We start from the raw sequence: 15,290 nt of genomic DNA, 5'->3' as shown, positions 1-15,290 counted from the left end.
GATGTGACATTTGATTTCAAGCATATTGTTGGAGGAGCTGCCCTGGGAGGGGGCTGCTCTGGGGTTGTGGCAGTGACTTGCCCATTCCTGGTGGTGTCTGGTGGGAGCAGCCTGGGGCAGGGGGTGAGTAGGTGCTGCACTCTGCTCACCTCACCTGGGGTGTCTTAAGGTGAGGGTCACTTGGACCATGAAGGGCAGGGGCTCTGGCTGAACCTGCCCCTGCCTGCTTCAAATTCTGCTCATGCCTTCTCTCTCCAAAAATTTACCCATTATAGTTCAGTTGGGTGCACTGTAAAAAATGTGAGCATTTATGCTAAAAAATAAGGTTTCCTAGTAAGTTCATCAAGTGCTCCACATTCTGTCGTACTCTGTGGGGTCAATTGTTCCTAATGTAGACTCCCTTCCGAGTTTCCTAATACTGAAAAGTGTTCTGTTTGCCTTTTTTGGTATATACTCTAACATTTGGCAACTTCCCTAAACTGGGTTTTGTTTTGGAGCTGGTTTTGAGTTCAGTTTTCCTTTGTGTCTATTTTTTCTAGGTAGCATTTGGAATTGCTCTACAACACCATACTCTTAACACGCTCGATGACTCTATGCAGATAGTATTAATTTAAAAACATTTAACTTGTTTGCCAATACCATTGCATAAGAAGTGAGCAGCAGGGGTCCTAGCCCTGAGTCTTTTCTAGAGCTGTGCCAAGTATTTTGAAATCCAACCACACTGTCTGGTCTTAGTTGTTCTCCTTGTACTTCAAAGTATTCCTTTGTATCTCAGTCTCCTCAAAGGTGCTGCCTCTGCTGCTGTGTAAACACCTCTTTCCCTCCTTTCTTCCAGTGCATGCTGGTACAGAGGTCAAATCTGGTATTATTTCCTTGGATCTCCCCAGTCTTCCTAAAACAAAAACTGGTCAGATTTGCAAGCTTTTGCTAGAGGGAAATTTGGTCGCAGTTAATAGCTGGGGAATTTGGCTTTTTCCTTTTTTCAATCAAGTGCTAAGTCTCTCCTGCTAATGCACTTGGAGACGTGCACACACATTTGAGCTGTATTTATCCTAGTGAAGAGTGGGTCTGAGGGGAGAACCTTTTTCACCAGCTGCATTCTGAGTCCTTCAGGCACCTGTGTTTGATGTTGGCAGAGATACCTGGGTTTAGGCCTTTACAAAGTTAATCCTCACAGATACTTTTTGTTCCTTTCTGGTTTGGTTTTGTTTGGTTGGGGGTTAAGTTTTACATTTAAATTTTGATAATTCCACCGTTTTTCTTCTTGTTGAGCTATTTCTTCTTGAAGGAAGGTTGTGTTTCCTTCTAAAAGCCTAAGTCAGCCTCATCTGACTGTGCTAGCTTTTACAGACCTTGCTGAGTCTGGCACCCATTGAGCCTGAACTTTAAAGTAATTTAAGAATACTGTGGTGCCTGAAGAATTTATTTTAATTTCCTTTAGAAGTGTTTGTTATGTTTTAGCTTTGGGGTTGCATGTTGGTTTGGATTTCTTGTTCAAACAGGGATCTGGGCTGTACTTGTCTCATGGACTGGGACACTTGAAGCAGGCCTTTGTGTAATTCCAGGCTATGCCAAGAACACTGCTCCTACAGCTCTACTTCAAGAAAGTAACCTCTTAGAGCCTTTACAAATTTAAATACTCTGTTATATCTCGTGCTATTTCAAGCTGAGAAAATGAATTTAAGTCACTCATTTTTAAAATGTATCTGAATACAGCCATGTGGCAAATAGTCCATATTGATGTAGTTCACTATCACTTCTACCAGATTTATGTCCTGGTGTTAAGCATCAAAATAACTACCTCAGTTCTGCCAAGTCCATGATGCTACTGGTATTTAATCCATGTAATTTGTTGGAGTTGTTTGGTTGGTTTCTACCCTTTATGCCTGTATTCATATAAAACCATTTGATCTTGGTCATGCTGCCTGTTTTATAAATCCTTTTCATCAAAGCTTTTGCTGGCTGTGTGCATCTGCTGTTTCCTGCTGGGTGGTTACTGACTCTTTTCCTAACCCTTTTCTCCAGAATATGGATTTTATGCACTGTTGATGTTTTATCCATTGCCTTTTAAAGGGGAAGAATAGTTGAACTCTCAAAACATTGTTATCCATGCTTGATTCTGCTTAAACTGGGTTTGGGTTTGAAATTCACAAGACAAAAGTTGATGTTGAAAGAATTATGAAGACTCTACCCCACCAAACAGCTCAGCAGCCATAAAGCAATAGGTCAGACTGGGTGTTTGACTTAAATCCTTGTTCCCTGTAGAGAGTTTACAGCTGAAAGTGCTGAAGAAGCATCACATACACATGGAAGACAATAAAGTATAGTATGGATAATGGCATAAACTGCAGCTACACAGCAAAAATTACCTGTTATCACACAGTTAAGGTTCTCAAGGGTCTTGCATTTTACAATAAAAGCAAATACAGTTCTTCCTACACAGTAAAGGAAAAACCCAAACTTGCTTTTTGCCACACTGAAGCAAAATGCAGGAAGGTTACACACACTCAGGTTTGTTGTTGTATAGATATCAGTCTTCCAAAATATTTCAGTATCAGTTACACTTAATGCCTTGCAGCTCCTCACAAATACTTCTGTCAAGTTTATCTTCAGAGGAGTTAGTGATGCAAACCATCCCATTCTTGGGGAAAAGTGGGAGCAGAAATTTGTGATGCACAACAGTAGTGGTCCTTGGCTTTATTAGCAATAAAAGACCACTCTGCCATAGTGCTTGTTGAACAACCCCAACCATATTTCACACACAAAGCTGGCATCACCAATTCTAGGGATGAGCTGTGCTCTGCAGCCAGGAGGTCTCCTTGAAGTGAGCACTGAAGAGGACCAGCAGCAGGAAGGGGTCATGTTCTATCTGTACCAAGAGGATCCACCACCCTGATCTCAGGGAAGTATTTCTGTTTTGCCAGAAAGCTGGGCCATTGACATCTTCATTTCCTGCTTTTCAAGAGCTGTGTGTGTCAGAATGATTGCCAAAAGAATGTAGGGCCTGACCATAAACCACCTCTGAATTCAGTGTTTAATGCTTATCATGTGCTGTCACTTGAGATTCCCCAGAAGGCTGGGGAGAGAACAGGAAGAAAATCTGGGTACAGTTGGAGGAATTCCAGAAGTGGGTGAGGGAGAATAAAAGCACTTGCCCCCTCCCTGACACAGGTCAATGCCCTGCCACCATCCAAGCAATGGCCACCAGGGAAGGCCCTCTTCACCTTCCTCACCCACTTTATTGCTGAGCATGGCCTAAAGTAAGGAATATCCCTTTGGCCATTGGGGTCAGCTGTCCCAGCTACGTCTGCTCCCCAGCCCATGCCCCTTCCCTGCAGTGTGCAAGCACTGCCCAGCAAGCACCAAAGCACAGCTTCCTTACCAGCAGCATTCCAGCCATAAATCCAAACCACAGTCCCCAGCAGCCCAGCACTGCTCAGATGGACAAGCACTCCATCCCAGCCAGGCCAGCACAGGCAGCTTCAGATACACAGCTTGAGTCCAGTTGTCTGCTTTCTTACAGTTCCAGTGGAGTGGAGAGCAAGGTATCACCATGTCAGTATTGGTCACCACTATCATCTTTTTTTTTTCAGCTTGAACAGAAAGATCAGGACAGCCAGTAATTAATTTGAGTAAGGTGTTAAGTAGCTAAGAGCTATAAACTTCATTTACACTTGTCTGACAGCTCCCAACGTAATCCCGTCACCTGTCTGTAGATCCATGATAAATATGAAGAAATTTTGCTTCTATACAGGCAAAATTCTTGAGCTTTTCAGTCAATCCAAGGTTTAGAAGCAAACTGTGTGTTTGTCTATTATTTGTTCAGATACTGATGTATTTTAGACAACTACCCAATTACCTCACTTAAGTAAAAAATGCATCAGGAAGGCTCTAACCAAACACAGGTGATGCCAATTCACTGAGAGGGCACTGGCACCTTGACCCTTAAGAAAATTATAAATGACAGTGCTTTTACCACCACCCAAAAAAACCCCCCACAACACACTAACACATCAAACCCACCAACACAAACAGATAAAATCCAACCACTAATCACCCAAACCCAAGTTACTTGAGTCTGCTCAAGATTTGTACTTGAACTTGACAGGAGACCTACTGGCTCTTCCCCCTGGATTCCCTAAACCTCCTCCTATACCCATGCCCTTTGTGAATATGAATTCCAATGGTTTTTTGCATGAGAACAACTCTAATCTTCCCAGATTTTTAATTGTGGGCTAAGTTATAAACTAAAAAATACATAACTTTATCACCAGACAGCAATTAAATCCTATTCCATTACTGAATGCAAGAAGGCATTCATCTTATGCCAGTGGACATTTAACACACCAAACACTTTTTAAAATAGATTTTATTTATGCAAGACCAATCCAAAAGTGGTGTGTAAAAGGGAAAAGCTCTTTTTACATATTAATACAAAAGGGTATTTTTTATACAGTTTCTATGTATGAAAAGTGAGGATTTGACCATTTTATTTACATGAACACACAAAGTTTATTTGAAAATATAGACATAGACATTAAGTCATTCTTATTTTCTCTAAAGCTAACTGCTGTACAGTATACAACAGCTCAAAGTGCCCACAGAACCAAGGGTATCCCATGACAACTTGATTATACAAGCTTTTTGCTTAATCCAATTAAGAATATTTCTGTTTTGATGCAAGGCTTCTGCCCAGTAATTGTGGGGCTCTTTGGTATTTGATTTTGCACATTTTTTTCAGGGCTTTATTTTATGTATACAGTAGTCAAATTACATTACTATGTCATTCCCTGAAGTTCCTTAAATAAGAAAAGTTACATTCCTTAAGCTTCCAGTTCAGCTGCTGTTATATCTGGTTCTTCATCACTGTAAATGTTTTCTGCCTGAAGACACAAAACATTACAAGTGATACACACAATTGTTTTTAAACAATCTTCTACACTTCATCTAGAAAAAACCCTCAATAACACCAAGGTGGCACAACCATCATCCCCTTCTTGAAGGGATTTTCTCCCTGCCCTTTCTTAAAGGGGTGCCAAATTTAGAAATGTGGACACAGTGGCTACATTTTGAGAGCTGCCTTCTTACACCGCTCCATTTCAACAGCAAAAGCAGTAGCCACTTAACCACCAGCCCTATTATGAACATTTTATTTGGAATTATTTCAACCACAGTCTAAACACACCAAACGAGAGCAGGTACTAAAAGAAGAAGCCTGACCAGTGACACACATTTCAGTCTGTCCCAAATTACTTTATTCCACATTTCTAAGATAGCTGATCAATTTCCTGTAATGTAAAGTAGTATGAACTAACTGGGGAGTTAAAAGGCATCCTGCTTTACATCCAACATATGGGGGAGGTGGGGGGCAAGAGTAAGTCTTGGCTAATACTGGATATAAGTTTGCAACTGCTTTGTTAAGAATAAATCTTAATGTTAATTAGTACCTAGAACTTGGAATCAAGAATTAACTAGCAGTTGCTTTTATTCAAGTTGTTTCAGTCTTGGTTTTCTTTTTAAAGTCTTACACTTTTTGATTAGATCAAGAAGTATATGGCACAGACAACTTTCAGTCCTTGAAGGCACAAGCTGCCCCAAGAAGAACAAGCCTTTTCAGTTTCATTTATACAACAAGCTTTAGAGTAACTCAAGAGCTGTTGTGACACTCACCATCTGCCATATCTGCATTATGTTGTCCTCTGATACAGAACAGATTACCCAAGGCTCATTAGGATTCCAACTGAAGTCTGAAATTTTGGCAGTGTGTCCTCCATGAATAAACTGTTAAAAAAACCCCACAAGCTCCAGTAAGCCATTTCAACTCTAGATAAATCTCTTTAAACCCAGGATTCTTAAGTTAAATTCATCATGCTAACGACTACCCAAAGAAAACCCTGCTACTAGAGATTCCCAACAGACATAAGGAAGGTGTTTGAGTGCTTCCATTTGCTCCTTATGGACACAGATGCAGTTGCTGGGACAGCATTTGAGATAACAGTTCCTACTATTACAGCAACAACTGACATCCTCAAAATGGTCTCTCTTCACACAGGGCTGGGCTGTGAAATCCAACCATATTTCATTCTGATTATCTCTAACAGTACTTAGAGTCACACAAGACATGGGGAAATCTTCAGAACTGAAGAGAGGAAGCCTACAGCAAATTAAACCAATGGACTGGAAACCAGGGAGGTGAAAAGATTTATGAACAGCTGCAGTTTTAGCAGCACAGTGACAAGACATCCCACTGCCACACAGCATGTCAGCACACTGAAACCTGAACAAAAGGGTACCAGCAGCTCAGGAGGCCCATCTTCTGCATCTTCTGCAGACTGCTCTTCTCCAATTTTACTGCAAGAAAGTAGTTTATACTTTTTAATAAAATGACAGTTGCATTCTCTGTCAGCTTAACGGAACAGTTCCTGGCCTGTTTCCCATATTTGCAATTTGTGTTTCTCACTGTGAAATATCTATAAGCACCAGGTATAAAACATCAGCTGCCTGGCACTGTCATTACTGAAATGGAGTCTTAACTTGTGAAGCCCATGGACGCAAAAATCACTTACTGATGTGATGCCTAAAGATTTTTAGCCTTTTTCATACTTGTAGCTTTGTAGATTTTTAATATATATTTGTATGATTTCTAGTACTTTTCCTGCCCTCACTCACATTTTAGAATAATTAATTAAACCTTTCTAACACATTCCTGAAATTCTGTTTAGTCTTATTTTAAGAACAGAATTTCTGACAAGGACATCCTGTTTTCCACCAGAAGCTGAGAGACATAACAAGAAACAGGGCAAAGAAACTCATGGACCAACTCCAAAGGAGCAGACCCAAGGGTGTTTTACTGAGCCAATTGATCTCATATTGGATGTACGTGCTAGGTAAACTAATTAACTAACCTTTGAAAAATTGCAGAAATCCTTTGTCACACATAGCCATATAGCCATATTTGTGCACCTGAAAGCTTTCATTAGAGAACTGCTTTTTATCCTACCATGTTAACACTGTTGCAAGTTTTGTCTTTTGAATCTAGGCAACAAGTGGACAACAGAAAACAACACTATTAACAAGAAACCCTGATGGAGAAGTAACTTTAGATGTACTGTGCTGTTTCGATTTATACCCAGAAGACCAGACCTGAGGTAGGCAAGGAAAGCTGGAGAACAGCACACATCAAACCTGCCAAATAATGCAGGCCTGCAGCCTTTTTTAACCATCTGTTCACATATACCACCAGAAAGGAATTGTTCCTCACCTTAGATCCCACACGTTCAGGCGACGATCGGTACCACTTGAAGCAAGAATGGTTTCATTATGAGGAGACCAGTAAACCTATTGAAAGGAAACAACTTCAGGGAGCAGTTACTGATTTCCAAAGCATATCCTGAATAACCAGCACCCTGGCCACTAATTTTTAACTATACTCTGTAAATAGGTTTCTTCCAGCACAGAGGATATTCAGTAGCTCAAACAAACTGTTTTAGTCTTAAGATTTCTCATACCGAACAGACAAAATTATTTTACTATTATAGATTTACAATATTTCATGAAATCTGTCCAAAAATCCGTTACTTGCACCTAATTAAATAGGCAAAGTTCACAAAATTAGATTTGAATCCAAATCCTCTCTACAGCACATAATTTTAGAGAAATCTTCTACTTGTACTTAGTGATAGCCAGTATCTTTTTAGCATTAAGTTGTTGACTATTTGCTTCAAAGTCAAGTGGGGAAAGGTAGAAATAAACTACATGGTACTGTTTGTAATTGTCAGACTCAACATAGTGAATTTTGATTCAACAGATTTATTTGTGTTGCAAGAACACAAATCTCCATGTTCTTGTCCAAGTCAGTACTCTTCTTGGGTTTGTTTCTACAGGTTGTAAGTAGTTTACCCACCTGAAAAATCTCATCCTTGTGAGACTCAAGAGAATGGAGTTTCAGCTTTAAGTTTCGAAGATCCCACAGAGCCACCGTCTGGGAGACACAAGCAACAAGAAATTGGTTTTACTATGATGGCTTTCATCTGCACTGCTCAGGAATGTAAAGTACACACAAGTGAAAACCTTGTCAGCAGAGCCAGTTGCCAGAATGAACTCGCTGTAGGGATTGAAGGACAGACAGTTGACCTCGGCTGTGTGAGCATCTACTGAGTGACTTGGCTTGGACGTGGCATTAGATCTTGTGTCCCAACTGTGGCAGTGAAGGGTTTGGGGAAAGGTTGGGGGGAGGGAGGAAAGAGGGAAAGCAAACAAACTTAAGTTTTTATAGGAAGTTTTTTTTCACTACAGCTTTTATTACTAAACTCAACTCCGAAGCTACAGCATTCATTCCAAAACCTTCAGTATTTTGTGTCTGTTGTACATGAACAGCTTGCACCATGAAGCTGACATACATATTAGTTACATCCTCTTTTCAAGTGATGTGAACACACTAAATGGCATGTAGATTTCAGTGAATCTGCACCATCACTGTAGCTGATTGCCACAAAGAGCTACATGAAATCACTCCAAAATTCAGACCTTTTTTTTATCCAAGTGCTGTAGACTAGGTCCAGTGACAGTGATGCTGTTTTGGTTTTACCTTTTTTCTTTTATATATTCTCTGTATTCTTAACACATACATTTGTAGCCTATTGTATTAGTGGTTAGTTTTCCATGGCCTTTCCCTAGGCAGAAAGACAAAACATATTCCAAGGGCCCCAGTCCTATCTTGGCTCTCCCTGGCTACCAAGGTTGAAAACAGCTTGTGGAGACACATTTTCACAAACAAAGTACAGCCAGTACCAAGGGGGGCACTCCAGAGAAGGAGTTTGACCTGGGGGGTAATGGCATCAGCACTTGTCCTCCTAATTGGTACTTTTTCTGTCAATTATGCTAATTTACTAAACTTATAAAACTGTATGCACCCCCATATAGGGGGTGGGCTTTTGTGGACATTTTTCCATAACTGCCTGGGAGGCCCCCAATAAAGATCCACTTTTATATAACCTCCCATACTAATATAATCTCAAAAATGTGTTTTGTTTCATTTCTAGGTTGAAGAAAGGCATCAGCAGGACACAGCAAGCCCTACCCAAAAATCTCCTCACTTACATCATAAGCTTCTGATCATCTGCCACAGATCCAAAGAGAGACTCATGGAGCAGGTGCCATGCCACATCCTCCACTACTGCAGAGTGCCCAGTAAAGATGGCTTTGGCATCAACAATCTTGCCCTCTTTGGGTCCAGCATTTACATCCCATAAACACACTGTCTGTAAATAAGCCACATTCTATTGAAATGCAGGCTCTGATTGTATTGTCTTTCAAATAAATAATCAATCACACTCTACATATAAAGAGACAACATTCCTGAAGCAGTTCTCTGCTTTTGAAAAAGAACACTTACTATGCCATAAATGAGAGCTAAGTTATCAATCAGCTTTCTGCAAGTTCAAGGCCCAAGGATTATTTAGAAGGTCACAAAAGCAATTTACACTTTTAAAGTTCACAAAGAAATTTATAAGCTATTAGTTATTGATCTTTGAGAGTCTTACTAATTTATGGTCTTGACCTAATCCAGTTTAAAGGTTTTTTTCCAGCAGACAACTATAAAAACATTCTGTTCTTACATCAAGAACCTTACAAAGAACTTGTGGTTGATGACAGCCTAAAACCAACTGACAGCCTTTAGAAATGTAATTACAATATGTGAAAGCATCCCCACATAACAATACACAGCTGGCATTAGGACAGATTTTCTCCAATTTTCTACTAGAGCATAAATTAGGAGTTGGGCTTTTTTTATAGGGGAAAAGATGTGTTTTTTTACATGATCATCTGATGCACTGAGAAGATGTCCACTCAAATTTGAGTTCCATGATAAGCCATAGCCTTCCTTCTGGTGTCCTCTTAATCTAAGTTCAGGATTACACTCTCCACTTGGGTCTGAAAGATAGAAAATTCCTTCACTTAGCATGTCCTTACACATCAATTCATAGAAGCATCATTATCACCCAAGAACTTTGTTTCTGTTGCAATAATTACACTTCATACATGAACCTCTACAGAGAGTGCTGTTTCTACCAAGATTCTTTTATGAAAGTGAGTATAACTAGGAAGTTAAAGTCACTGAAGATATGGGCATTCTTCTTTGGATCCCAGAGCCCAGCAATTCTGTCCCAATCACAGTTAAACACAAGTTTACCCCTCTATGACAAGAGGCATTTTGCTTAGCTCCAAGGAGCCTGACCCACCTGGTTTTGAAGGATGTTTAGTGTAGTCAAACACCAGCACATCAGCAGAGGGCGTTTTTGTCGCGATGATGCAGGGATTCTGCGGCATGTAACGGGCACGGTTCACTTCACCCTCATGGTTAATTTTAACCTCCATCTCAATTTTGCCAGTCACAGATCCAAAGTCACCAAGTTCTACAGTTGTCAGAAAAACATTAGTTTATCCCATCCATTATTTCAGTCTACTGAAATGGCATTTCACAGCATCTTCATTACTCCAAGAAACAATGGTAGCGCCTTATTAAACACAAGCAAAGACTAGGAAAGACTCACATCATGTAACACAATACCATTAACACTTCTGATATTTAGAATCCTCTTTCAGAGCTTTAGTTTTTATTTGAGGTAGATGTGTACCAGTTTTCACCACAACTGAGAGCTGGTAGACATTCTAGTAGGGATTGCATATCAATGTTACCTAAGCTCTTCTGAAACAAAAACTTTCTTCTTTTTAATTGTCAAGAATGAGTGTGGACTGATAAGTATTTGTCCACTTTTATATTTAATAGAAAGTTAAAACATCATTATCAGAAAAACTGAAAGCAGTAATGATACTGCTCAAACAGAACCTAAGAATGCTGCATACCCACCTCCTTTCTCACTGTCAGACTTCAAAGAATCAAACTGATAATTGTTGGGAATCTGGACTCTGGCAACAACGAGGTGGTTCTGTTCATCAGATGTGTGTGTTCCCAAAATCAGCCAGTACAGAGCATAATCCTTTCCTTCTGGCCTGTTTAGAATAATAAATGTTGGAATAAAATCACATGCTCAGTTCCAGAAGTTCTGTAGCTTGTGTCAATAACCCTGAAGGTGCAAACCTCTTCAGGGAGCCAGAAAAGAAACACTCCCTAAGAGATCGTTCCCTTTAGTGCAAACCCTGTGTAATAAAGCAAACTGGATTCTGCCATGAGCCAGCCAAAGACACAACCAGTAAGGCTTGAGTGACAATACAAGGCAGTCAACATTGTCACTGTGGCTTGAAAGGGACAGCTTGCACAGCAGTTAAAGGGGACACCAATACCTACTTTGGTCTAATTTCCCTAGAGTCTCACAGAACTGATTTAGGAAACAATCAATACTCCTTTCCATAAAACATAAATCTTGAGGAGACAAGTGGCAACCTATTCTAGCTACTTCTCTTAGGAGCTTTTACCATTTATTTGAACTAGAATCAAATTTCTCCTCTGGTGTTTGAATGCAACATTTAGTTAAAAGTGAACAGCTGGATGGATGGTGCCATTCATCTCTGAAAGGACAAATTTGAGCAGTAAAAACCAAGCAACCTCTGCATTCTTGAATGCAACAAACTAATTATGTTTCCTGAATCCAAGCAATCCAGAACCATTTGGGTAATCATAAACTACACCACTTCCAAATGTAGAGGAGGAAAAAATACAAAGCCAAACAAGAAACACAACGCACATGCACTTACTTGCATCAGGAACAGGTGTCCCATCATGTCAGATGCCATACAAAGAGGCAGTCCTTGCCTTAAATGGCTTACATATTTTGACACTGGATAATTGGAAATACCAGGTTTTAAAATGAATATTAAGTCAATCTGCAAAATACGAGGCAAGCAGAAGTGTTCCTCATAAGGGCTCCACACCCTCAAATCCCCACTGCGTTTTCTCCATGCCATGACAATTTAGCTCACATCTCTCAACATCATCCCCAAACATTCTGGTACCCCAAATGAAGTGATCACCTAACCAACGTGTAAAACATTCCATATGTAAAGTGGAACTTAACAGAAGAAAGAGACCATCCTCTGATAACTGTATGAAGCTCACACACAAGGTATTTTAAAAACTACCTAAAATCCACATTACACCAGTCCTTGTCCACAACCTCAGTGGAGCCCTGAGTTGTTACTGCAACAATTTAAGTCCTGCAGTAGTTGGCACATGAACAGATTGTATCCCCATCTTCATGATTCTTTAAGAAATAAAACTGAACCCACAATTTTTTTCAGGGGGATGTGGAAGAATGGGAAATTTAAACACATGAATTCAACAATGAACCAGGGACAAAACCAGGATGCAAAGAACCAGTTTTAGAATATTCTCTTAAGTCCAGACTTAAAAGATATCAAGCTTATACTATACTACAGATACTATAGTTCGGATAGAACAATATATACCGTGCAAATGAGCAAAATCAGTCTTCAAGAATGAGCTAATTAAGTAGATAGATTTCTCGATCAGAATTAACTATAGATGAGCACCAGATCTCTTATTTAGAAATAAACTGAGAAAGATTTCTATGTTCACACCTCACAACACCTGCTAGGCTAATCTAGACGTCGGTGAAGTATCAACTTGTGACCCTTTTCCTGTAAGCAAAATAAAGAGCTACAAGATAACAAAGAGAAGTCTAACCCAAATTGCTCTCGTCTTGCATGGTTTTTATCCTCAAGGCACTCAGCACACACGGTTAACAGGAAAGGAGCCGAGCGCCTCCCCAGCACCTTCCCGTCCCTCACCTGCTGACATGAGGCAGCCACTGCACCGTGAGGCTGGGCCACTCCAGGGCCTGTGTCATCACCAGGTCGTACAAGAAGGGGCTGTTTTTCTTCCAGATCTTGTACTCCTCGCTGATGACACGCTCCTCCACCGTGTCCTCCAGCGCTGCAGGAAGGGAAGGGATGAAGCCAGGGTGGAGGGGCTGAACGGGGCCGCAGCCCCGGCCGGGGCTCCACCGGGGCGGGCACGGGACAGGAGCGGGGGTCCCGCAGGACCTCGGGGGCAGCGGGCGGGACGAGAACTGCAGCCCCGCTCCGCCATCCCCGGGCACACGCACCCCCACACCCCACCGCCCGGCCGGGCAGAGGGACCGGGGCTCCTACCGGCCTTGCTCGCCATGTCGGGAGGGACGCGGCGGGAGGGAGCGGAGGGGCAGGGAGAAACGGAGGAGACGGGGAAGGAGGGAAGGAGAGAGGGAGCGCACTCAGGAGCCCCTGGAAAGGCGGGCGGGAGGGAGGAGAGGCGACGGTGCACAGGGGAGAGGGTGCCGCGGGCAGGATCCGCAGCCCTGAAAGGGCCGCTGGGCTAGGGCGGGGCGGGGCGGGGCGGGAAGGGGCCGGGGAAAGGCGAGGAGGGGCCGGGGAAAGGCGGAGGCGGGGCCGGGGGAAGGCGGAGGCGGGGCCGGGGGAAGGCGGAGGCGGGGCCGGGGGAAGGCGGAGGCGGGGCCGGGGGAAGGCGGAGGCGGGGCCGGGGGAAGGCGGAGGCGGGGCCGGGAGAAGGCGGAGGCGGGGTCCGGGAGAAGGCGGGTCCTGGGGAAGGCGGGTCCTGGGGAAGGCGGAGGCCGCTATGGGGCGCTGAGGCCGCTGTGGGGCGCTGAGGCCGCTGTGCCGCGCTGAGGCCGCTGTGTCGCGCTGTGGCCGCTGTGCTGCGCTGAGGCCGCTGTGCCGCGCTGAGGCCGCTGTGCCGCGCTGTGGCCGCGAGGTGGGGCTGTAGGTAAAGCCACCGAGAACGCCTCTGTTGAGTCTTAACCTAATGAGCCTAAATCGCTCTAGAAACGTGGATATTGGTCCCCCTTCGCAACTAGAAATGATAGAATTATTGAATCGTAGACTGGTTTGGGTTGGAAGGGACCTTAAAGATCAGCTCATTCCAACTACCCTGTTGGGCAGGGATGCCCTCCACTAGACCAGGTAAATAAATCTGTAACTGAAAATGGTTACAGTGGCCACAGGTGAATAGTTACTGTTTTTTCAGCAATGGTGTTGAATATTGCTTAATTTTCTAGAAGAAATGTATTTTTCAACCATTTTTATTTGCAGTTTTGGCATGGAAGGCACTGAACTGCATTACTGAACTGTCACACACACAGGATCAGTCAGTGCTACCAGAGTTTTAAATTCTATCGCTCCCTAATGGGGTCAGTGGTGGTGTCTCATACCCTGGCAAGTGGCATGGCTTTGTTTAAGCAGCCATGTACAACTCAAACATGCAGCCTTACCACCATCCAAATCAAACAGCCTTACCACCATGCCTGCCCAGCCTTGCTGATCTCTCCTTTCAGCCATCAGTGGACAAAAGATTGTTTAAGGCCAGGTGGATGGAGCTCTGAGCAACCTGGTCTAGTGGAATGTGTCCCTGCCCTGGCCAGGGACATTGTACCTACACAATCTTTAAGGTCCCTTCCAACTCAACCCATTCTATGATTCTATGATTTAATTTAACTGCTTTCAATTCAGCTTAAATGAACACTTGCCTTAACCAGGGTAGATCTTTCTGGCAGCTAATAACACTTTCCAGAACAATAATAGAAATAGAGGCAGTTAAGAATCAGGTTAGATTCTCCCAAATGCCCTTAAAGATTCAGAGGAACTTTTTGGCTCCAAATAGCATGTGTTTTCTTGCCATGCTGTAAATTACAGTCTTAAGATGAATCCTTGCTTCAGGGTTAAACTCACAGAGATGAATCCTGTATCTCTAAGACTCATATGCCTGGAGTCCCAGAAGGGAAGGAAATCAACTCTGAAGTGGAGCTCACTGTGCTCAGCTATAGATGGTGACAGGAGAGAGAGGGAAACAGCCAAATAATAGCTGGCATTTCATTTTAATTTCCCCTCTGTGAGGACACTCTTCATGGACTGAGCCTTCTAGGGTCTGGACACCAGTTTTTCAAACAAGGAATCCAGGTCTGGAAAATGTTTATGTCTAGCAAAGGCAGGCGATTCCGAGGCTCTTAACAGCAGCCAAAGGTTGCAGCATGGGAATCAGGGAATAAGATTGAGGGAGGCAGCCAGCTCCTCCAACTGGAAGCTTTCTCTAACAAACCATTGCTTTTCTGACCAGAGTGTTAAAAACCAGAAATCTTTTGATGAAGTTAAATAAGTATATATTAATCTTTACCTTAACCTGCACAGATTGGAATTATACCTGTGTATGGCTTACCAATTTAAAAAGAGAATCCTGTTGAATACACAGAAGCTGTGCAGCGGTCATCTCCATAGGAGTGCATGAGTTAACACAGACACAGGGCCTTGTCCTGCCAGAT

At 42.5% G+C, this 15,290-nt stretch overlaps 1 protein-coding gene across 2 annotated transcripts; it reads right to left on the bottom strand.

Moving 5' to 3' along the window:
• Nucleotides 1–859: 859 nt before the first annotated feature.
• RBBP7 (RB binding protein 7, chromatin remodeling factor) lies at nt 860–13,338 on the bottom strand. Of its 2 annotated transcripts, XR_004060591.1 has the most exons (13): nt 13,132–13,338; nt 12,769–12,913; nt 10,871–11,013; nt 10,242–10,415; nt 9,818–9,933; nt 9,100–9,260; nt 8,071–8,197; nt 7,904–7,981; nt 7,262–7,338; nt 6,294–6,351; nt 5,671–5,781; nt 3,383–3,593; nt 860–888 (listed from the first exon to the last, which is right to left on the bottom strand). XR_004060591.1 is itself a non-coding variant. In XM_030945064.1 (12 exons), the coding sequence occupies exons 1-12, from the start codon at nt 13,145–13,147 to the stop codon at nt 4,824–4,826; spliced, it is 1,266 nt and encodes a 421-aa protein (XP_030800924.1). In that variant the 5' UTR covers nt 13,148–13,338; the 3' UTR covers nt 4,401–4,823. The 2 variants fall into 2 exon arrangements, 1 of the variants encoding a protein (XP_030800924.1); XM_030945064.1 differs by lacking the exons at nt 860–888; nt 3,383–3,593 and adding an exon at nt 4,401–4,883.
• Nucleotides 13,339–15,290: the final 1,952 nt, after the last annotated feature.

This window comes from Camarhynchus parvulus, chromosome 1 (assembly GCF_901933205.1).
Source record: "Camarhynchus parvulus chromosome 1, STF_HiC, whole genome shotgun sequence".
Classification (NCBI taxonomy): Eukaryota; Metazoa; Chordata; class Aves; order Passeriformes; family Thraupidae; genus Camarhynchus; species Camarhynchus parvulus.
This window is presented reverse-complemented; position numbering and strand designations above follow the sequence as displayed.